The sequence below is a fragment of the Pipistrellus hanaki genome, assembly GCF_964339955.1.
Source record: "Pipistrellus hanaki genome assembly, chromosome: X".
In the NCBI taxonomy this organism is placed as follows: Eukaryota; Metazoa; Chordata; class Mammalia; order Chiroptera; family Vespertilionidae; genus Pipistrellus; species Pipistrellus hanaki.
In genome coordinates, this window is record NC_140524.1 from 100,530,344 (window position 1) to 100,548,403 (window position 18,060).

At 44.3% G+C, this 18,060-nt stretch overlaps 1 protein-coding gene across 6 annotated transcripts in view; it reads right to left on the reverse strand.

The window, feature by feature from the left end:
• Positions 1-13,035: 13,035 nt before the first annotated feature.
• Positions 13,036-18,060, reverse strand: part of FRMPD4 (FERM and PDZ domain containing 4) — a 420,441-nt gene continuing 415,416 nt past the window's right edge. For 4 of the 6 annotated variants that reach the window (XM_084869814.1, XM_084869812.1, XM_084869811.1 and 1 more), the window contains 2 exons: positions 16,577-17,911; positions 13,036-14,756 (listed from right to left, as the gene is read on the reverse strand). In XM_084869814.1, the coding sequence (XP_084725940.1) occupies positions 13,432-14,756; positions 16,577-17,911 (2,660 nt within the window). In that variant the 3' untranslated portion in view covers positions 13,036-13,431. Of the gene's footprint in view, positions 14,762-16,576; positions 17,912-18,060 lie in introns of all 6 variants that reach the window. The other 2 variants (XM_084869815.1, XM_084869816.1) reach the window with 2 other exon arrangements.

The following is an 18,060-nucleotide window of genomic DNA, read 5'->3' on the forward strand; positions in this document are numbered from 1 at the left end:
GCACGCCCCACACACACTGGGAATCAAGCCCAAAACCCAGGCATGTGACCTAGCCAGAAATGCAACCTCCTGGTTCATAGGTGGGTGCCCAACCATTGAGCAACACTGGTCACTCATGCATTTCTTATGCAAACTGTTCTCTCCCTCTCTTGCTCACAGATAAGAACCTTGAGGTAAAGATTAGACACCTCACCCAAAGTCACTCACCAAAGTCACAGCAGGAATGTGGCGGAGCTTGACAGGAGCGAATCCTGCAGTCTCCTAACTCCACCAGGGGGGAGGGCGGGAGGAGGACACAGCTTTGGGCAAACCAACAAAAGGCCACTTATGCTTCTGAAGGTCTGTTAAAACTGTGAATTAACTTCCAGGCAGCTATTTCCACAACTATCTAAAGAGAATAGGTAAGCCCTAGCTAGTTTGGCTCAGAGGATAGAGCGTCAGCCTGTAGATGAAAAGGTCCCGGTTCGATCCCGGTCAAGGGCAGATACCTCAGTTGCAGCCTCCTCCCCGGCCCGGGCCCTGGTCGGGGCTCACACAGGAATGATTTTCTCTGTCTTTCCCTCTCTCTTCTACTCTCCTTAAAAAATCAATGGAAAAATATCCTTGGGTGAGGATTGACCAGATAAATAACTAAAGAGGATAGGTGAGTGGCCAACCCCCAGCAGCCACTGCGTCTTGCTCACCCATGAGCTTTTGGGCCTGTTGTCCAGGCTAATTAATCCCAAAGAACAAACACCTGTTCCTTACGGACTCAGCACCTATCCCAGAACCAGCCCCGCTTCCCCTCCTCCCTCCCCTTTATCTGCAGCCAATGTCCATTCTTCTAAAAAAACCCACAAAACCCTTAAAGGGGGTAATGATCAACATAGACCGGTGGTCGGCAAACTCATTAGTCAGCAGAGCCAAATATCAACAGGACAACAATTGAAATTTCTTTTGAGAGCCACATTTTTTAAACTTCAACTTCTAACGCCACTTCTTCAAAATAGACTCACCCAGGTCGTGGTATTTTGTGGAAGAGCCACACTCAAGGGGCCAAAGAGCCGCATGTGGCTTGAGAGCCGCAGTTTGCCGACCAGGGACATAGACTGATGAACAAAAATAGATTCAGAGACAGAGAAGCATGAACAGACCTCCAAACCTCAGAGGGCAGGTGGGGGGGGGGGAGGGGCGAGGGTGAGGAGGGGATAAGAGATCAACCACAGGATTTGTATGCATGCACATGAGCATAACCATGGGCACAGATACCAGGGGGTGAGGGCATGTGCTGGGAGTGGGAGGGGCGGGGAGAGGTCAATGGGGAGGGGGGGGGAAGGAGACATATGTAATACTTACAACGATAAATAATAAAGAAAGAAAAAGAAAAACAAACTAGTGCAAGTTATAAACACAAAACAAAACAAAACAAAAGCCTTACATCTTTCTTCCCCAAACTGTGCCCAGGATGGCAGCCAGGCGGCCTTTTCCCAACCCCGAGGCGGTGCCCAATGCCCAGCACCTGGCCTCCTTTGGCTCCCGTGGCTCAATCAACGTTGTTTTAGAAAAGCTTTCAGCTGTGAGAATGTTTAAGGCTGAAAAAAGGAGGAAGATGGACTTCTTATTCTCATAACCAAAAAAGTGTTTCTAGCTACAATGCAACTTCTAAAATCTGAAAAGCAAACACCTCAGCATGAAAAAGTTTCTTTTCTTTATTAAAAAAACATATTTGTATTGATTTCAGAGAGGAAGGGAGAGGGAGAGAGAAACATCCATGATGAGAGAATCATTGATCGGCTGCCTCTAGCATGCCCCCTACTGGGGATCAAGCCTGCAACCCAGGCATGTGCCCTGACCGGGAATCAAACCATGAAACCGCTTGGTTCATAAGTCAATGCTCAACCACTGAGCTAAACTGGCCAGGCAAGATTTCTTTTATCAATGAAAACTTTTACGGTAATAAAAGACCCAGTTTAGCTGAAACCGGTTTGGCTCAGTGGTAGAGCGTCGGTCTGCTGACTGAAAGGTCCCAGGTTCGATTCCAGTCAAGGGCATGTACATTGGTTACGGGTACATCCCCAGTAGGGGGTGTGCAAGAGGCAGCTGGTCGATGTTTCTCTCTCATCGACGTTTCTAGCTCTCTATCCCTCTCTCCTCCTCTCTGAAAAAATCAATAAAATATATATATTTTTAAAAAGACCCAGTTTATGTATAAAAGCAAGGCCCTATAGGAAAACATACAGCCTGTATACAGCTGTGCTAAAGAGCAGCAGTGAAAATACTTCCCCCAAAAAGAATTCTATGTATCATTAAATCTGAAAATTTAAAAAACCCACATTTATAGCTCAGCAGCCTACCCGTGGCTCCGTCCCTGGAGAATTGTATTAAGCAATAACATGTCTCTCTTATCCAAGCACTACTTGGTTCTTTTCTAATACTTCAAGCAGCTGAAGTTAGGAAATTAGCATAAAGCTCGGTCCTAAAGGACTATTTGGAATCCAAGGTTTATTATTTTTATTCATCCAATAATAAACATTTAGTGAGTACCTTCTCTTTGCCAGGGGTACCTCTAGTTGCTTGAGAATAAATATACCAGTAAATAAAATTCATCTTTTTTGGGGTGTTAATCCTCACTTGAGGATATTTCTCCATTGATTTTTAGAGAGAGTGGAAGAGAGAGGGAGAGACAGAAACATCCATGTGAGAGGGACACATCGATTGGTTGCATGTGCTCCAACCCTGGGGCCAGGGCTCAAGCCCACAACTAGGGTACGTGCCTTTGACTGGAATCGAACTCGAGCTCCTTCAGTCTGCAGGTCAATGCTCTATCCACTGAGCAAAACGGGCTAGGGCTAAGCAAAACTCATGTTTGTCTTCAAGGAGCTTGGCGTCTCATTGAGACAGGCTACTAAGCAGGACAAGCCCAATAGAGAAACTGAGACAGATAAACAGCACTTTGCAGCCATCTGTAAATCCTATCTTCCCCAAAGCAGGGAGATTTCAGAGAGAAGAAAGGAGAGGGAGAAAGATAGAAACATCAATCAGCTGCCTCCTGCACGCCCCCTACTAGGGAATGAGATCTACAGTACTGTGCCGTTTATATCATCATGATACTTGCAAACAAAACAACACTAGGTTTTCCTTTGAATTCTCCAGAAGACATGCTATTCAGATGATGGGTCTCCTGAACTGATCATTTAATTTCCTTTGTTCCCTTGCCTTTCCCTCCACTTCTCCCCCCATCCTTCTCTCGTCTTCACCTGATTTATCCAGGGTGTGCCTTTGAGTGTCAGTACAAACTCACTACCAACATCATGCTGTCATGAAGAGGAATGTAACAACTCATACAAGGGGCTGAAATGAGCCCAGGTCCTCAAGGGTACTTCTAGGTCTTTTGGTTACGGTGGGTGTTAGGAAATATTAGTACATGATTAATTGCAGAGAGAGCAATCAGCATATACCTATGTCTGTCTCTGTATAGCTGTTTCTCTCTCTTCTTTTTTAAAAATATATTTTTATTGATTTCAGAGAGGAAGGAAGAGAGAAACATCAATGATGAGAGAATCATTGATCAGCTGCCTCTTGCATGCCCCCCACTGGGGATGGAGCCCACAACCCAAGCATATGCCCTTGACCGGAATTGAACCTGGGACCCTTCAGTCCTCAGGCAGATGCTCTATCTACTGAGCCAAACCAGATAGGGCTCTGTCTCTCTTCTTGTTTTCACAGACTGGAAGGAAACCTCAGCTACTCAGGAACTGTCGCTGGAGAAAGAATATTCAGACCAACTTAGCTTGGATGGCGTCCCTTGCTCTTGCCATTATCATGGATGGTTGGGCTGCCTAGTGGAGGGGAAGCCACCTAGAAATGTTGAATAATATCCTTCTATTTCTTAAATCCCACACTCAGGGAGACATCCTGGAGAAAAATCACAACAGATATGCACAAAGAGACAGATACAAGAATGTTCATTGCAGCAGTGTTTTTAATAGCAAAAAATTGTAAACAATCTAAAAGTCCATTAACAGCAGAATCTCAATTCTAATATGCAATAGACTACTGTGAAGCAATAAGGAGAAATGAATGAAAACGCTATCTATGAAAAGGTCTAGTTCTTATAAAACGAATGTTAAATAACAAAATCAAAGTGCGGAAGGATATGTACAGTATGATACCATTTACATCAAGTTTAAAAACATGCCAAACAATATCACACATCGTTAAGGACATCGAATTATGTGGTCATTATATGAAGAACTGCATGGGGAAGATACAAAAGCAACGTCGGGCTTGATATCTGAGGAGGATGAGAGGAACACGGGACTGGGGCAGGTTACTCAGAGCATTGCAACTCTCTCTGTTTATTTCTTTTTTTAAAATATATTTTATTGATATATTTTTTTACTGAGAGGAAGGGAGAGGAATAGAGAATTAGAAACATCGAAGAGAGAGAAACATCGATCAGCTGCCTCCTGCATACCACCTACTGAGGATGTGCCTGCAACCAAGGTACATGCCCTTGACCGGAATCGAACCTGGGACACTTCAGTCCACAGGGTGACGCTCTATCCACTGAGCCAAACCAGTCAGGGCTCTCTATTTTTTTCTTTAAAACAAATAGCCAAAACAATAAGGGAAGTTGCTCAGATCTGACAAATCTAGGTGGGAGGTACACAGGAATTGACTCCATAAAATTATAGAGAGTAGCGTATGCTTCAAGTATACAAAAATCAAATCTAAGTCAACTGTGCTGAAGTAGAGCTATAAGCAAGTTGACCTGCACACCTAGTTACCCACACATCCATCGACCAGGGCAGGACTAGCCTCCATGACATCCACACATCCCATTTGTCCACGTTGTAACTAAAATCATAAAATGCCAAGCTAGGGCTCTGTCGTGCATGACACAGAATTTTCACGACAACAACCGAGCTGACACCTCTGGCACTGGTCTGTGTCTTCACTGAACACAAGATAATGGCCACAGATAAAACTTCAGGGAGGGGGGGAATAAACAGTAGGAAAACAATCTAAATATATTTTGTATTATTGATTTCGGGGAGGAAGGGAGAGGGAGAGAGAGAAACATCAAAGATGAGAGAGAATCATGGATCGGCTGCCTCCTGCACACCCCACACTGGGGATTGAGCCTGCAACCCAGGCATGTACCCTGACCCAGAATTGAACCTGGGACCTCCTGGTTCATAGGTAGACACTCAACCACTGAGCCACGCCCATCAAGCTAGGAAAACAATCTAGAATTGAAAGGCATGAGCTCCCAGAAGATGCACTAAACTCCAGGCAGAATGAATGAAAGAACATTCCAGAACTACACGCACCCTCGTGAAATTCACACTTGGAGGGAACGGAAGCAACAGATATTTTAGGTGAAGTGGGGGGAGGATCTTTACAGGAATAAGAATAACATGTATCAAAATGATGCAAAGAGATGATAGTCGATGACATCCGGGTTCTCAAGGAATGTGACCTTGAACCTGAATCCCACAGGCAGCGAAATGATGGGCGAAGCAGAAGGACAGAGTGAAGGTGTTTTCTGAGAAGCTGATTCAAAAGGGTTACTTTCCACGACATCTTTATGGGGAACACTTCTCCAGGCGATATAAGGTACAGGAGACTGTGAGGGCCATTCTAAGGATGCTGGGAAGGGAATTCCCCGGATGGTGTTTATTAAGATAAAAACAGGTTGATACTAGAAAAGGAAGTCAAAAGGCCCTTAGGGCACAGGAATGGCAGCTTCTGCCTGCTTCTCTGGCGACACTTGAGATGCTCCGTTTTGGAGGCCAGCCCCTCTGCAATGGAGCTGCTGTCCTGAGAACATCATGTATGAGAAGCCTCATGGACAGGTCACAGGTATGACCGCTCAGATAAGCTTCCAGCCCTTTGCTGGTCATATGAGGAGCCACCCCTGAGCCCCGTCAAGACTTCTCTGGCCTCATCACCCCCTGTCTGTACCTGCAGGAGAGACTGCATGGCAACTGCCCGGCTGAGCCCATTCCTGGGACCAGGAGAGACAATAATAAATGGTTCTTTATGCTTGTGTATTTTGGGGTGCTTTTTAATGCAGCAATAGAAACTGCAGAGGGGAAAATTTAAGCCTCAAAAGTAAATACAAAGGGGTCTAAACGGGACATAATTTTGAGAAATCTTGTTCATCATGTAACACAGTGATCCTGAAACTTGGGCATGCATTCCAATGGCCTGGAAGGCATGTGAGATGCCAGTTCACTGGGCTCCACCCTCAGTGTCTGAGCTGGTCTGGGAGCGAGCCTAGGAGTCTGTGTCCTAGTTCCCAGGTGATGCTGCTGCTGCTGGTTTGGGGACCACCCTTTGAGAACTCCCAGCTTAGGATACCATGTCACAGAAAACCCTCTCTTTCCTCTTTCCTTCCACGTGTAGGGCTCGTTGTTCCGGCCGTTGAATGACTTAGTTTCTTAAGCAGTTGACTACACTGTTTTCCCAGGCTGCAGCAGTTACAAAATGTTGAGCCTTAAACACTGTGGGAAGCACTGCTTTTCATAAAAATGTCAATGCGAAGGTACTGGTGGCCTAAGGTAGGGGAGGAAGTGAAGAAGTGGGGAGAAGAGGGAAGACGAGCTAGGGAACATACAGATTCATTTATTCCACATAGATGAGGAGTCCAGAGAGACCGTCTAAAGATGGCTGAACAAGAAGCAGAGTTGCAATTATAATTTTTAAAGTTCAATAGGTAACCAAGAATAGAACATAATAATAATCTCCCTATCTGTCAAACATTGGTTAGGAAAGGAGAATAGAAGGCGAGGGGTAACAGAAGCAAGTTAATTCCTTATTTTTCAAAAGGTAGTTGTTAGAATCATCCAAAGTTGGTAAGTCAAAAGCTTAGTTAGAATTAAGGAGAAAACCATGAGAAAAACTAGAGGCAGAAACTGATGAAATCGGCTGTGTCTTTGAACAAGCAAGGAGGGTAGAGAGTTACAGGACAGGAGATGGTTGTCTTTTGTTCTAAGTACTTCGGTGGAACTTAAAAAAACAAACAAACACATGCTGGTATTTGTTAGATTAAAAACAATGACACTATTTACTTGGCCAAAAACTGATCAACGAAACTGCCATTGCTGAGTGCAAAAAGTCCAGCATCTTCAGTGATTCATCTGCCAGTTGAATTATTCCGTCTAACCTGATCTCAAAGTCATAACTGGGCTCTGGAATGAACACAGGGCATAAAGTCATATTGCCACAGAACACTTTTCTATGGACCTCACGCTAGGAAAATCCCCACCTTTACAGGCAGTCAGTACATCACAAGTACTGGAGTGTCCAGCCCAGAGCAATTTGGCATATGAACACAAAGCTCCATCTATAGATGGGCCAGGGCAGAGAACGCTGGGGGCTGTCCACGTGGAGTTTGATGACTTACGTCAGGGCTTGGGTCATGAATGCCTTTCAAGTCTGTATTTCAACTGGCTTGAGCCTTAGAGGACATGGCAGACAGACCGTTGGGTGGTCCCCACGGTTCCTGCCCCTGCTGGTCATGTCCTGCCCTTGAGTGTGGACAGGACCTGTGACAATCTCCTAAACAATGGGATATGGCAACTGGGAAGGAAGATGGACTTTAGGTCCCGAATCTGTTAGTTTTGAGTATACCAAAAGCACAATTATCCTGGGTGTGCCTGGCTTGATCAGATGAAAACCCACAAAAGTGGGAGGGACTAGGCCCTCCACGAGGCCAGAGATTCTCCTAGCAGGCTTGATCAAATGAGCAGCCACGTTAGAGATAGCCCCATGCAAGGATCACTTTGCAACCTTTAAGACCTCAGGGCAGCCATGTGACATTTCCTAAAAATGGAAGATTGAAAGAGGGAACTGGCCAACACAGACGAAAGTGCAGCAAAGAAACAGAAAGCGATAATACGGGAAGCGCAATGAATAGCAAATGTCAGTGGAGTAAGACCTCTGACTGTGGGACTGCTGACATGGCCCTGATTGGAGATTGGAGCCATGCAGGCCAGAGGAGGGCAGAGAAGGGGCGGTTACTGACAGAAATCACCAAGGTGGCTGTGATGAAAAGGATGAAGCTGTCCCAGAGGAAGTCCCCCTGGAAAAAAGACGCTCACATGAGAGGAACTCCTGGAGATATTTCCCAACATTGAAAGTACCAATAAAATGTTAGAAGCTGATCCAAATTTAGAGGATTTGCCAAAATACAGAAAAGATGCTCACTCCATATTATAAATTATGTGATGACTCAGAGAAGGCAAGCGCTGTTCAAATGACTCTTTTTAAGGCTTTACAAAGAACCACTTTAATTCTCAAAGTTTCTAATGTTTAAATTACTGTATACTAAAGAAATGTTGTACTGTATTTTCCCACATCCCTAACATTTATAACTGGCAGCAAGAGAGTAATATTTTGAAAAAATCAGTGTAGGTCACGGCACAATTGTAGTTTGTGTTCACTGCTTATTAAGATCACTTTGCACAGATTGGACTGCCATGGTCATCTTTAGTCTTGCACATGCACAGTAAACATTGCCTGTGTGCTGACTCACTCTGAATCCCTTCCTTTCTTCACACATGACAAGGGATTGCCCATTCTAGAATTTTCGGCAAGGACCATGTCAATTTGTTCTCCATTTCACCCCACCCTCAGCACCTAACACAACCTCTGCCCAGATTAGGAAGTTGTTAATAGCTATTTGAATGAATGGACATACCCAGCTTCTAAGTGGGTGACAGGAGTCATGGATCATTTAGCGAAAGGATAAGATGTGCAAGGAATACTAATCAAAATGGAAACAGGAGAAACGTTACTTGGTTGGTGGTTACCCAGAAGGCTTAGCTTCCTGAATCCCAAAGCTAATTCTGCCTAAAGTTGTGGATGCTACTGCTGCAAATGGCATAGAATTTTAGTCCAAAGTGTGAAGTGGAAAATGTGAATTAACAGGTACAATGAAAATGCACACACCACACCTCAGCGCTTTAGAATTAATGTGCAACAGAAAATTGAGATGCAATTAAAAATGTGGAGGAAAGATTAGAGTCGCTGAGCTGAAGGCAGCAGGTTGATTTCAGGATGAATGGTGAAATAAGCTACTTGGGAGAAGCTACTGGGTTATCTACTTCTTTCAGCGGTGCAGGATTTAATTCGTTCCATTATTCTGTGCAGCAGAAATATTTGATAAAGACACAAATTGTTCTTCCGTAGGTTTCCTATATATAGACTTTGAAATTAAAAAGTGAGAGGGCCGGCCAGGGACTAGGTGACATAACTAAAGAGTATCCAAGTTTTCTGGGTCAGGTTGTTATGAATGAAAATGTCGTTAAAAAGGTAAAGTTCTGACTCTTTGATCTTTCAAAGCTGAGAAGCGATTTCTGCAATTTGACTTTAGAGATTTGGGATGCTATAAAGAGAAAGTTTTATCATCATCTTGGGACTGCCAGAGGGCAAACTAACTCTGAAATACATGAAGCCAGATAAAAAACTAGTCATACACACACACACACACTACTCAAACACCTCCCCTATACCTATACCACTATTCATCCAAACACGCACAACTATCTACTCAAATACCTCCCCTCAATCTCTATACACCCAAATACACCCCCCAAAAACTGATCGCTTTCCAAGCAGAGACAAAATCAGGTTAGAGAGAAACAATGTGATATCCATGTATTTTTAGCCCTGTGAAGATTTCTAAACGTCTGGAAGCGATAGCAATCATCTAATCATAGCTAATTTTGCTTTTTCTCTGATTTAAAAAACCGTTAACATAATTATGAATGGCGAAAGTGGGTCACAGAACAAACTTCTCCCATTGCCAAATCAAGAGTAACCCAGGAGGAATAAATTAGGGCCATCTAGTAGCTCAGAAGTAACACCAAAACAATAGCTGGCATTCAGAAATGTATGTAACAGGAACATAAGTGAAGATTATTGTTCCTAAGACGAGTCCTAATGAAAGATGAAATTCATAGCAAAAGGAATCAACCCATTGCAGTGCTGCTGTAGCTGCTCATTTCAAGATTATCTTTCTTTTCTGGAAAAATAATTTATTTTGTGATTAGACTAATTCTGGTTGGGCCTAGGAGTGAGTCTGTGTTAACGTTAATGTCTGAGGCAATGGTATGAGTTGTGGATTTACTATAAGCCTGATGCTATGGTGCTTGTTCATCTGAGTGTTATACAGTATTTTTGTGCGTGTCAATCGTATCTATTCTGGCCAATCCACCTACAGAAAACATGGTGCATCTGAGACTCAAACAGAAGGGCAAATGTGGTCAGAACACCTTGTTAAGTCCATAAACACATACAATAATAATAACGTGAGTATATATACAGAAAAACATTGAAAAGAGATACCCTAAAATTGAATTGTTGACAATGACTCTTTGGGGTTGGGTTTATAGGGATTTTCACTTTATCATTTATTTTTGTAACATTTAATAATTCTTAAAAGTGTGAAAATGGCATTGTGATTAAGTTGAAAAGTTCTTACCTATAGAAAGTTCTCACTGAAATATTCATGGATTAAATGCTATAATGTCAGAGGTTTGCTAATATATACAGTGTGGAAGGACATGTGTAGAGATAGCTAAAATAAATTAGACATGAATTGGTACATGATGAGTACACATTGGTTCATTGTATCATTGTGCCTACTTTTGTGTATGTTTGAACATTTTATGATAAAAAATTAATGAAAATGAGAGGTGATACAGTTGAAAAATGAGGCTGGGGAATAAATGTAAAGAACCTCCAGTACAAGGAATTTCTATTATCTACTCCAGCGGTCTCCAAACTTGAATAAATGCAACCCTACCTGCGACACTCTTTTTGCATACATTCACCAGGCATATGCTTGTTAATTCATTTATTTATTTAAAATGATGTACATATACCACTGTACTATTATGCCATTATAAAATATATGCAAACATAAAAAAAGGCTAGAGAAAAATCAACAAAATCATTCTTCCTATACTCTACTGGACATGTACCCCACTTAGGATCCCATGGATGGTGAGTGGGGGGCCCCTTAAGGTTTTCTAAGTAGTAAAGAGTTGGTTTATAAGAAACAGAAAGTTATTGGAGCACCCACAGATAACGGAAAATGGGGTAGAAAGACCCAGAGATAATTCGCTAGGCCTCTCCAAGAACTGAAATGAACAAAGAAGTTGTTCCAACTGAATATGTGATTTGAACAAAGAGCATTCCTTCCTTGGGCATTTCATTTATACATATGCAATACACATAATGTATTTCACACGTGGAGTCAGGATACGATATGCATATAAAGCAAATATCCCCACATATTCTCTTGGGCACTGTATTTAATACAATCATGATGATGATAATAAAATCTAACATTAATTATTTAATCTGTCAGGTGTTGTGGTAAGAACTTTACATACATAATTTTACTGAAAACTCATGACAACCCTATGAGACACAGAGAAAAACTGATTGGCTTTCCCAAGATAAGAGGGCTAGAAAATGGCAGAGTTTAAACTTAAATCAAGTTTCTCACCTCAAACCCTACGTCCTTAACTACGGAACAATACTGCCTCCATAGGGAATTAATGGCAGTGTCCAAACCATAAGATTGCTGTGATGATTAAATGAGATAACATATGTGATATGTTTAGCACATTGTCTGACATCGAACACACATCCTATTAATGTTAGTATTTTAGTACACAGAATATTTACCAAAAATTTCCACAGTAAACACCATTAATATTTCTCAATATCAAACATCAATATTTAGAATTGTAATAAAATAATGTTTTATTTAAACATTATTTTTAATAACACGTCTAAACTCCTTTTGTATGCTACCATCTACAACTATGTGTGACTTTTGTTATTGAGTCTCTATAGAACGACTGATGAGACAGTGACTGTAGACTGTGTTATGCCTCCTGTCCAGTAGGCGACAAAAATGGAAATATCTGTACTTGGCATATATTCCTGTCATATTTTAAGGAGCCACGTACATAAATAGGAGTGTGTGTAGCTTGAGCACTAAATGATCCATGAACTATATATGTACATGTCAATTTTATTTTACAATTGCAGAGTTTGCATTCTTTTGCTTTGACCCAAAGATACATTTTGAGAGAGACGACAGTTCTGAAAACTTCTTTGCATTCTATCAGTTTTACCAAGAGTGGTCAAATGGACCACTTGTTATTTTGTTTTTCAGCTTTCATGTATCTATAAGCCAATCCAGATTAGATCATTTAATAAATACTTATTTGTTTCATCATGGCTTCTATATTAGAGTAGCCATCTCTCTCTGATTTTCTGAACATTCCAGATTTGAAATTTTGTCCCAGCGCTAGGCTGCAATTCCAAGTTGGGGTGGAAGTATCGGCCCCGGTAGAGGTGTGGCATGGAGCTCTGTGATGCTAAGAGCTTTGATCTGCGATGGGACTAGGGCTGGTGCAGTCTGCTTTACACAATTGGATCTGCACTTGCTTTAAATAATCATCAAATGTTCCTTTTCTTTTTGTAATTTTGCAAATACTTTACTAAATGTTCTGTCACTCTTAAGGGAATGCTGAATTTCATGGTTGAGTCAGGGAGGTGGATGATGTCTTTGGTTTACATATTTTGACATTTAGTCAAAGCAGATCCTTCTTTTCATCAACAAATTAATTTTAGTATTATTCTTTCATTTTATGTAATTAGATAATTACTAATACTAAAATAACTAGGTATTACCCAGGAACCTGCCCATCATTCTCTCTGTTCTTCTATTGGGAAATATTTGAATTCTAGGAACATCAGGCAGAGCATTTGTGTTGACACAATAGAATCCACCTCCACCCTTTTGGAACCCAAATGGAAGAAGCCAAAATGAAAAATGTAGGATTCTTGGAAGAAAGCATCAGATAACCAAACGCTATGAGCAAAAAAATTAATTTATTATATATCTTCTCTAATAACTCATAATAGCTTCTTGAATTTTAAATGTCTTTTTGCTATTTCCAATACTTTAAAATCATAATTTTAAAACATAAGTACTGTTTAATATACATTGTGATTTCTTGCTTTTCTTTTTTTTTTTTTTTACTTCTAAATATGAACGACATGGTCTCCAAGTATCCACTTGGAAGGAAAGGAGATGGGATTTACTGTTTTGCTCTAACATGGTAGAATTTAAAATTTCACTTCATATCCCCCGAGTTTTGACTATATGAAAAATAGCCAAATGTCATCACTGCCTTGTATAGTTCTTTTACACATATGTATGTATAATATGAACAGAATACATCTGATTAGTACATTTCAACGTTTCACCAATGTGACCTTTTATCTCCTTTTTATACAAAAGAACAAAATATACAGAGAGAAGAAAGGAGACATCTGTTCATCGTACAAGAAAGAAAGTAAATAAAAGTTCATGTATGGCTTTGCAAAGGTAGAGTATGATGTGACTTTCACACTTTATTTATTTAAAAGCATCTTGAGAGAACGTGTTAGTGTGCTTACGAGGGCGGCCATGGTGGTTGAATGTCGCGTTGACAGCCCGACACTGGGGTCCCCAGTGGTCTTTCCTGTGGCTGCCTCGGCAGCTTTCAGGAGGCAGATATAGTTGATGACCACTTCGTCGATCTTCACCACAATTTCCAGCCGCTGTGTTTCGGAGCTCACGACTTTCACCAATCGCATGCAAGCTTCTGTTAGGCAACAGAGCACTTGAAAGCTGGAAGTCATCGCTAGGAGCATCTCTTCTGGGCTTTTCTCGGCCATCGCCATCTTCCTACAGGCACTTCCTAACTGTCTGGACTCAATGGACAACAGTTGCTTGTACTGAGAAAGTGTAAGGTCATATGCTTCAGGGCGCGACTCCTCTTTCTTCCCCTTGGTTGCCCTGACAAGGCAGAGCAGCTCATTGGCATCATTTTGGGCTGCGAGGAACCCATCAGGCATTGCATATGTGCTCTGCTTTAGGGCACTTATTCTTGCAATCCGGGCATCGAAAGCCAGGTTGCTAAAGTCCATGTCATCCGGGCCACTCGGGTCTACGGCCCAACCCTTCAGCACTGGACACCTGGACAGCTCCCCTTCTTGCTTTTGAATCCCAACAGCCAGGGGTGGGCTGCTTGGGTCTGGCATGGCTTTAGTCATCCGTAGTGGAAAGAGGCAAGAGACCCGGTGGGTGGGTTCTCCCTCCTCTTCATCCTCATCCTCATCTTCCTCCTGCCCTCGGTTCAGAAAGCAGTAGCTGAAAGGTCCCCGGCATCTCCAATTGCTGCCCTCCAGCTTCCTCAAAGGCAATGTCTTATAGAGCTTTGAGTCTTTGTGAGCCACCGGGGACCCCTTGGGAGTCTTCCCATCAGAGCTAAAGTGCATCGAGCTTTGGGAAAAACTTTTGGTGAGCTTCTTTCCCAGTGGGAGTTCTGCTCGCCTTTCTGAAGTGGCCTCCTGTGCTTCTGTGACACCTGGATACTTTTCGCTGACTGCACCCTTGGTTCTCTCTCGGAAGGTCTCCAATCCTATACATCCTGAGAGGATACTGCTGCTCCGTCTCAGAGCCCTCTGGCTGGGGGGTGTCCCACGGCTCTCCCCTCTCACATCCAGTGGCTGCCAGCTCACAGCCCCTCCGTAGGGCCGGTATGCTTGGGAGAAATCAATGGGGTCTTGATTTGGAATTGGCACCTTTGATTCCGAGTGAATGTTTGATGGTAGCAGGATGGGATCAGCTTCCGGATACTGAGACCACACTGAAGGCATGCCTCCTCGTCTCTCCTTCCCAGACTCTGTCAAAGCTACACTAGGGGGAGTAGAAAAAAACAGACAGAATCATTAAACATCATATGGTGGTCAATTCACTACGTCTCTTGGCGATTATTGCTATTTCCCAAGGATGCATTCTAGAAGGGCTGCCATTTGTCAGGGTCCCCCTGCTTTCCAAAGACTGCCTTCTGAGATCACATTAAAAAAATACTGTAGACTGTTATTTCTTAGACTACCGACTCATTTGGAATTGTCTAGAAATCCCTAGTGTTTCCAGGGAGACAATGGGATTATATTAATTGTTTTGCTCCCATTTACCTGTCAAAGTTTAAACACGTAATTAGAAAACACACATTCTAGATATAAACTATTCAAACATGTTTATGACACTGACGTTTCATTTCAAGGGAATTAAGGTAATCCTGGCATCTGTTAATTTTTTATAATGAAGTGGCCTAATTTACTGAATGCAAATTATATCAGCTCGCCTTTGAAAGAGGATCCCATGAAATTCTCCTGGTACAGGTTTTGACATGGAGACACAAATTATGTGAAGAAAATCTCCATTTCACAGAATTTTTGTGAGAAGAGGTAAGTTGGTAAAAGCACGCTCTAATTAGTTTAGAGATAAAGATAACAGTTTGGTGATGAGTTATGTAAATTCATAGGCGGATTTCCCATGGCAGGTGAAGCCAATGGTGGGTTTTAAAAAAATTGATTTTAGCCCTAGCTGGTTTGGCTCAGTGGATACAGCATTGGCCTGCGGACTGAAGGGTCCTGGGTTCAAGTACAGTCAAGGGCACATGCCCAGGTTGTGGGCTCAATCCCCAGTAGGGGGTGTGCAGGAGGCAGCCAATCCATGATTCTCTTTCATCACTGATGTTTCTCTCTCTCTCTCTCCCTCTCCCTTCCTCTCTGAAATCAATAACAATATATTTTTAAAAACTGATTTTTAAAGAGACAGAGAGAGCGAGAGCGAGAGAGAGAGAGATCAATTTGCTGTCCCACTTATTTATGCATTCATTGGTTGATTCTTGTATGTGCCCTGAGGATTGAACCCGCGACCTTGGTGTATGGGGACGGTGCTCTAACCAACTGAGCCAGCAGGCTAGGGCCTTTTTTATTTATTTTTTTTAATTGAGTAGTGGGTTTTGAGAAAGTAGATAATCTTAAAAAGGCAGGAATAGACATTAACCAATGTAAGATCTCATTAACACGTCAGAATATCCCTCTAGGGAACTTACAGAGTCAAGAGGACTCTGTAACTATTGCTGAAAGGTGAACGGTCTCCCCTAGACCCTGCGATCTCTCTGACCCCCTGCTCTATGATCCTTCCTTGCCTCAAAAATGCAATGGCAAAATCAGAAATCCAACATCTTACAAAGGAAATCAAACCGTTCTGTGACTCTAAGCTATATCGTCTTGTAATCAAAAGTCACCCTGGGCACTGCCGGAATGCTACATTTATAATTTAGGAACAAATACTGCTCCCTCCGACTCTAAAAGCAAGAACAGATTAAGATTCTAAAGAGCAGTGCTATCTCCACCATTCATTCTCAGGGAGAGTGGAAGAGAGAGGGAAAGACAGAGAGAAACATCGATGTGAGAGAAACACATCGATTGGTTGCCTCCTGCATGAGCCCCGACCAGGGCCCGGGCCGGGGAGGAGCTTGCAACCAAGGTAACTGCCCTCGACCAGAATCAAACCCTGGACCCTTTGGTCTGCAGGCTGATGTTCTATCCACTGAGCCACACCAGCTAGGGCCAGATTTCATGTTTCTAGGTTTGTTGTGAGTTAGGTTTACAGGCTCCTGGTGGATCAGGCAAAGCCCTAAATCCCTCATTTCTGTACCTGTAGTTTCCTTAATCTTGGGGAGTCGGTGACATCCATCTCTCAAAGTCCCAAACAGGGGTTCAGCATTAATGGCTGTGTGCAGGGCAGGCACTGTCATCCGGGGACACACCCCTTCTGCCTGGGGGTGTGATTCCTTAAAGGGGGCTCCGTGGCCGGGAAGCCCCGTGGCTCTCTCCTCGGAGGAAGGAACGTAAGGCCCGCCTTTGCCCGCGGCCTCCGGAAGCAGGTGCTTCCCCACGGGGGCGCAGAGTGGGGACTCCACGGGCGTAGCGCAGGCGCTGCCGCTGCTGCCCGTGCCGCAGCCCGCGTCCACCGAGGAGCCCTGCGAGCTCTGGAGGGAGAAATGGCCCTCGCTTTGCAGCGATGACATCCGCTTGGCCAAGTGGTAGTCACAGAGGTGGGCCACGCTGTCTTCTGCGCCGGCCAGCTGGGCAGGGCGGTCACAGGCAGGCGGGGCGGCACCCTCGGGGTTGTCTAAGTCTTTGGCTGAAGAGACACAGGTCACGTCTGTTAAGAAGTGGTCTCGCTGGCCGAGGCCCGAAACCTCAGCGGTGTCCCCGAGGGGGGCCCCTTCATCCTTCCCTTCGGCCTCCCTTATTCCCAGGCCAGGGGCTCTCGGGAACATCCCTGTGGCCGCTTCCAGGGCGCCTTTGTCAGCCGGCCCACCCTCCGCGGCCACGTACCATCGCTGGCTGTCCTTGCGGAAGGCAGTTCTCTCCAGGTTAAAAGGGCCCAGGCGCTGACCGTCCCTGGTGGACATGGTACCGAATTTACCTTTGGCGTCCTCCTCGGCCTCGGCGGCCTTGGCCCCCTGCTGCTTCTTCCCTGATGGCGCTGTCCCGTTCGCTCCACTGGTGGGGGCTTTGGCCTCCCCGTCGGGCACCTTGCTTTTCCTCTTGCTGGTGCAGGAGTAGGCCACGGAGCCCAGGCGCAGTTTGCTGAAATAGTCCGTCACCGACTTGGTCTCCATGGTCTCGGGCTCCATCTCCATGTGGCCCGAGTGCAGGATCTGCTTGGAAGGCACGACTTTGGACGACACGTCCACCCCGGGCCGGGGGGCCAGGGAGTGGGGGGCCTTGGGGGGTAGGGCGCCCCCAGCAGGGGCCTTGGAGGTGGGAGTGGAGGTGGAGGTGGAAGCTGAGGTGGAGAACTCTGTCTGCTCCTCGGCGAGGGCGTGGTAGCCTTCGGACGTGGCCAGGAACATGCGGGAGAGCGTCTCGGACTGCTTCTGCGCCGTGGCCAGCTCCGAGCTCTCCGTCATTTCGGAGGAGTTAGTCTCATTGCCCGAGTCTGAGGAAGACTCGGGGCTATAAGCCCTCAAGATGGCTACACCTGCATGCCGTGAGAAACAAGAGGCGGTTAATGGGTGCGGAGAGGCCCCGGGAGCCGCGTGCGGGAATGTGAGCATAGTGACCAGAACAGAACAGAACCTAACCGAACCAGCGTGTCCCTTATCGGGGAGGACTGAGTTTATTGCCCGG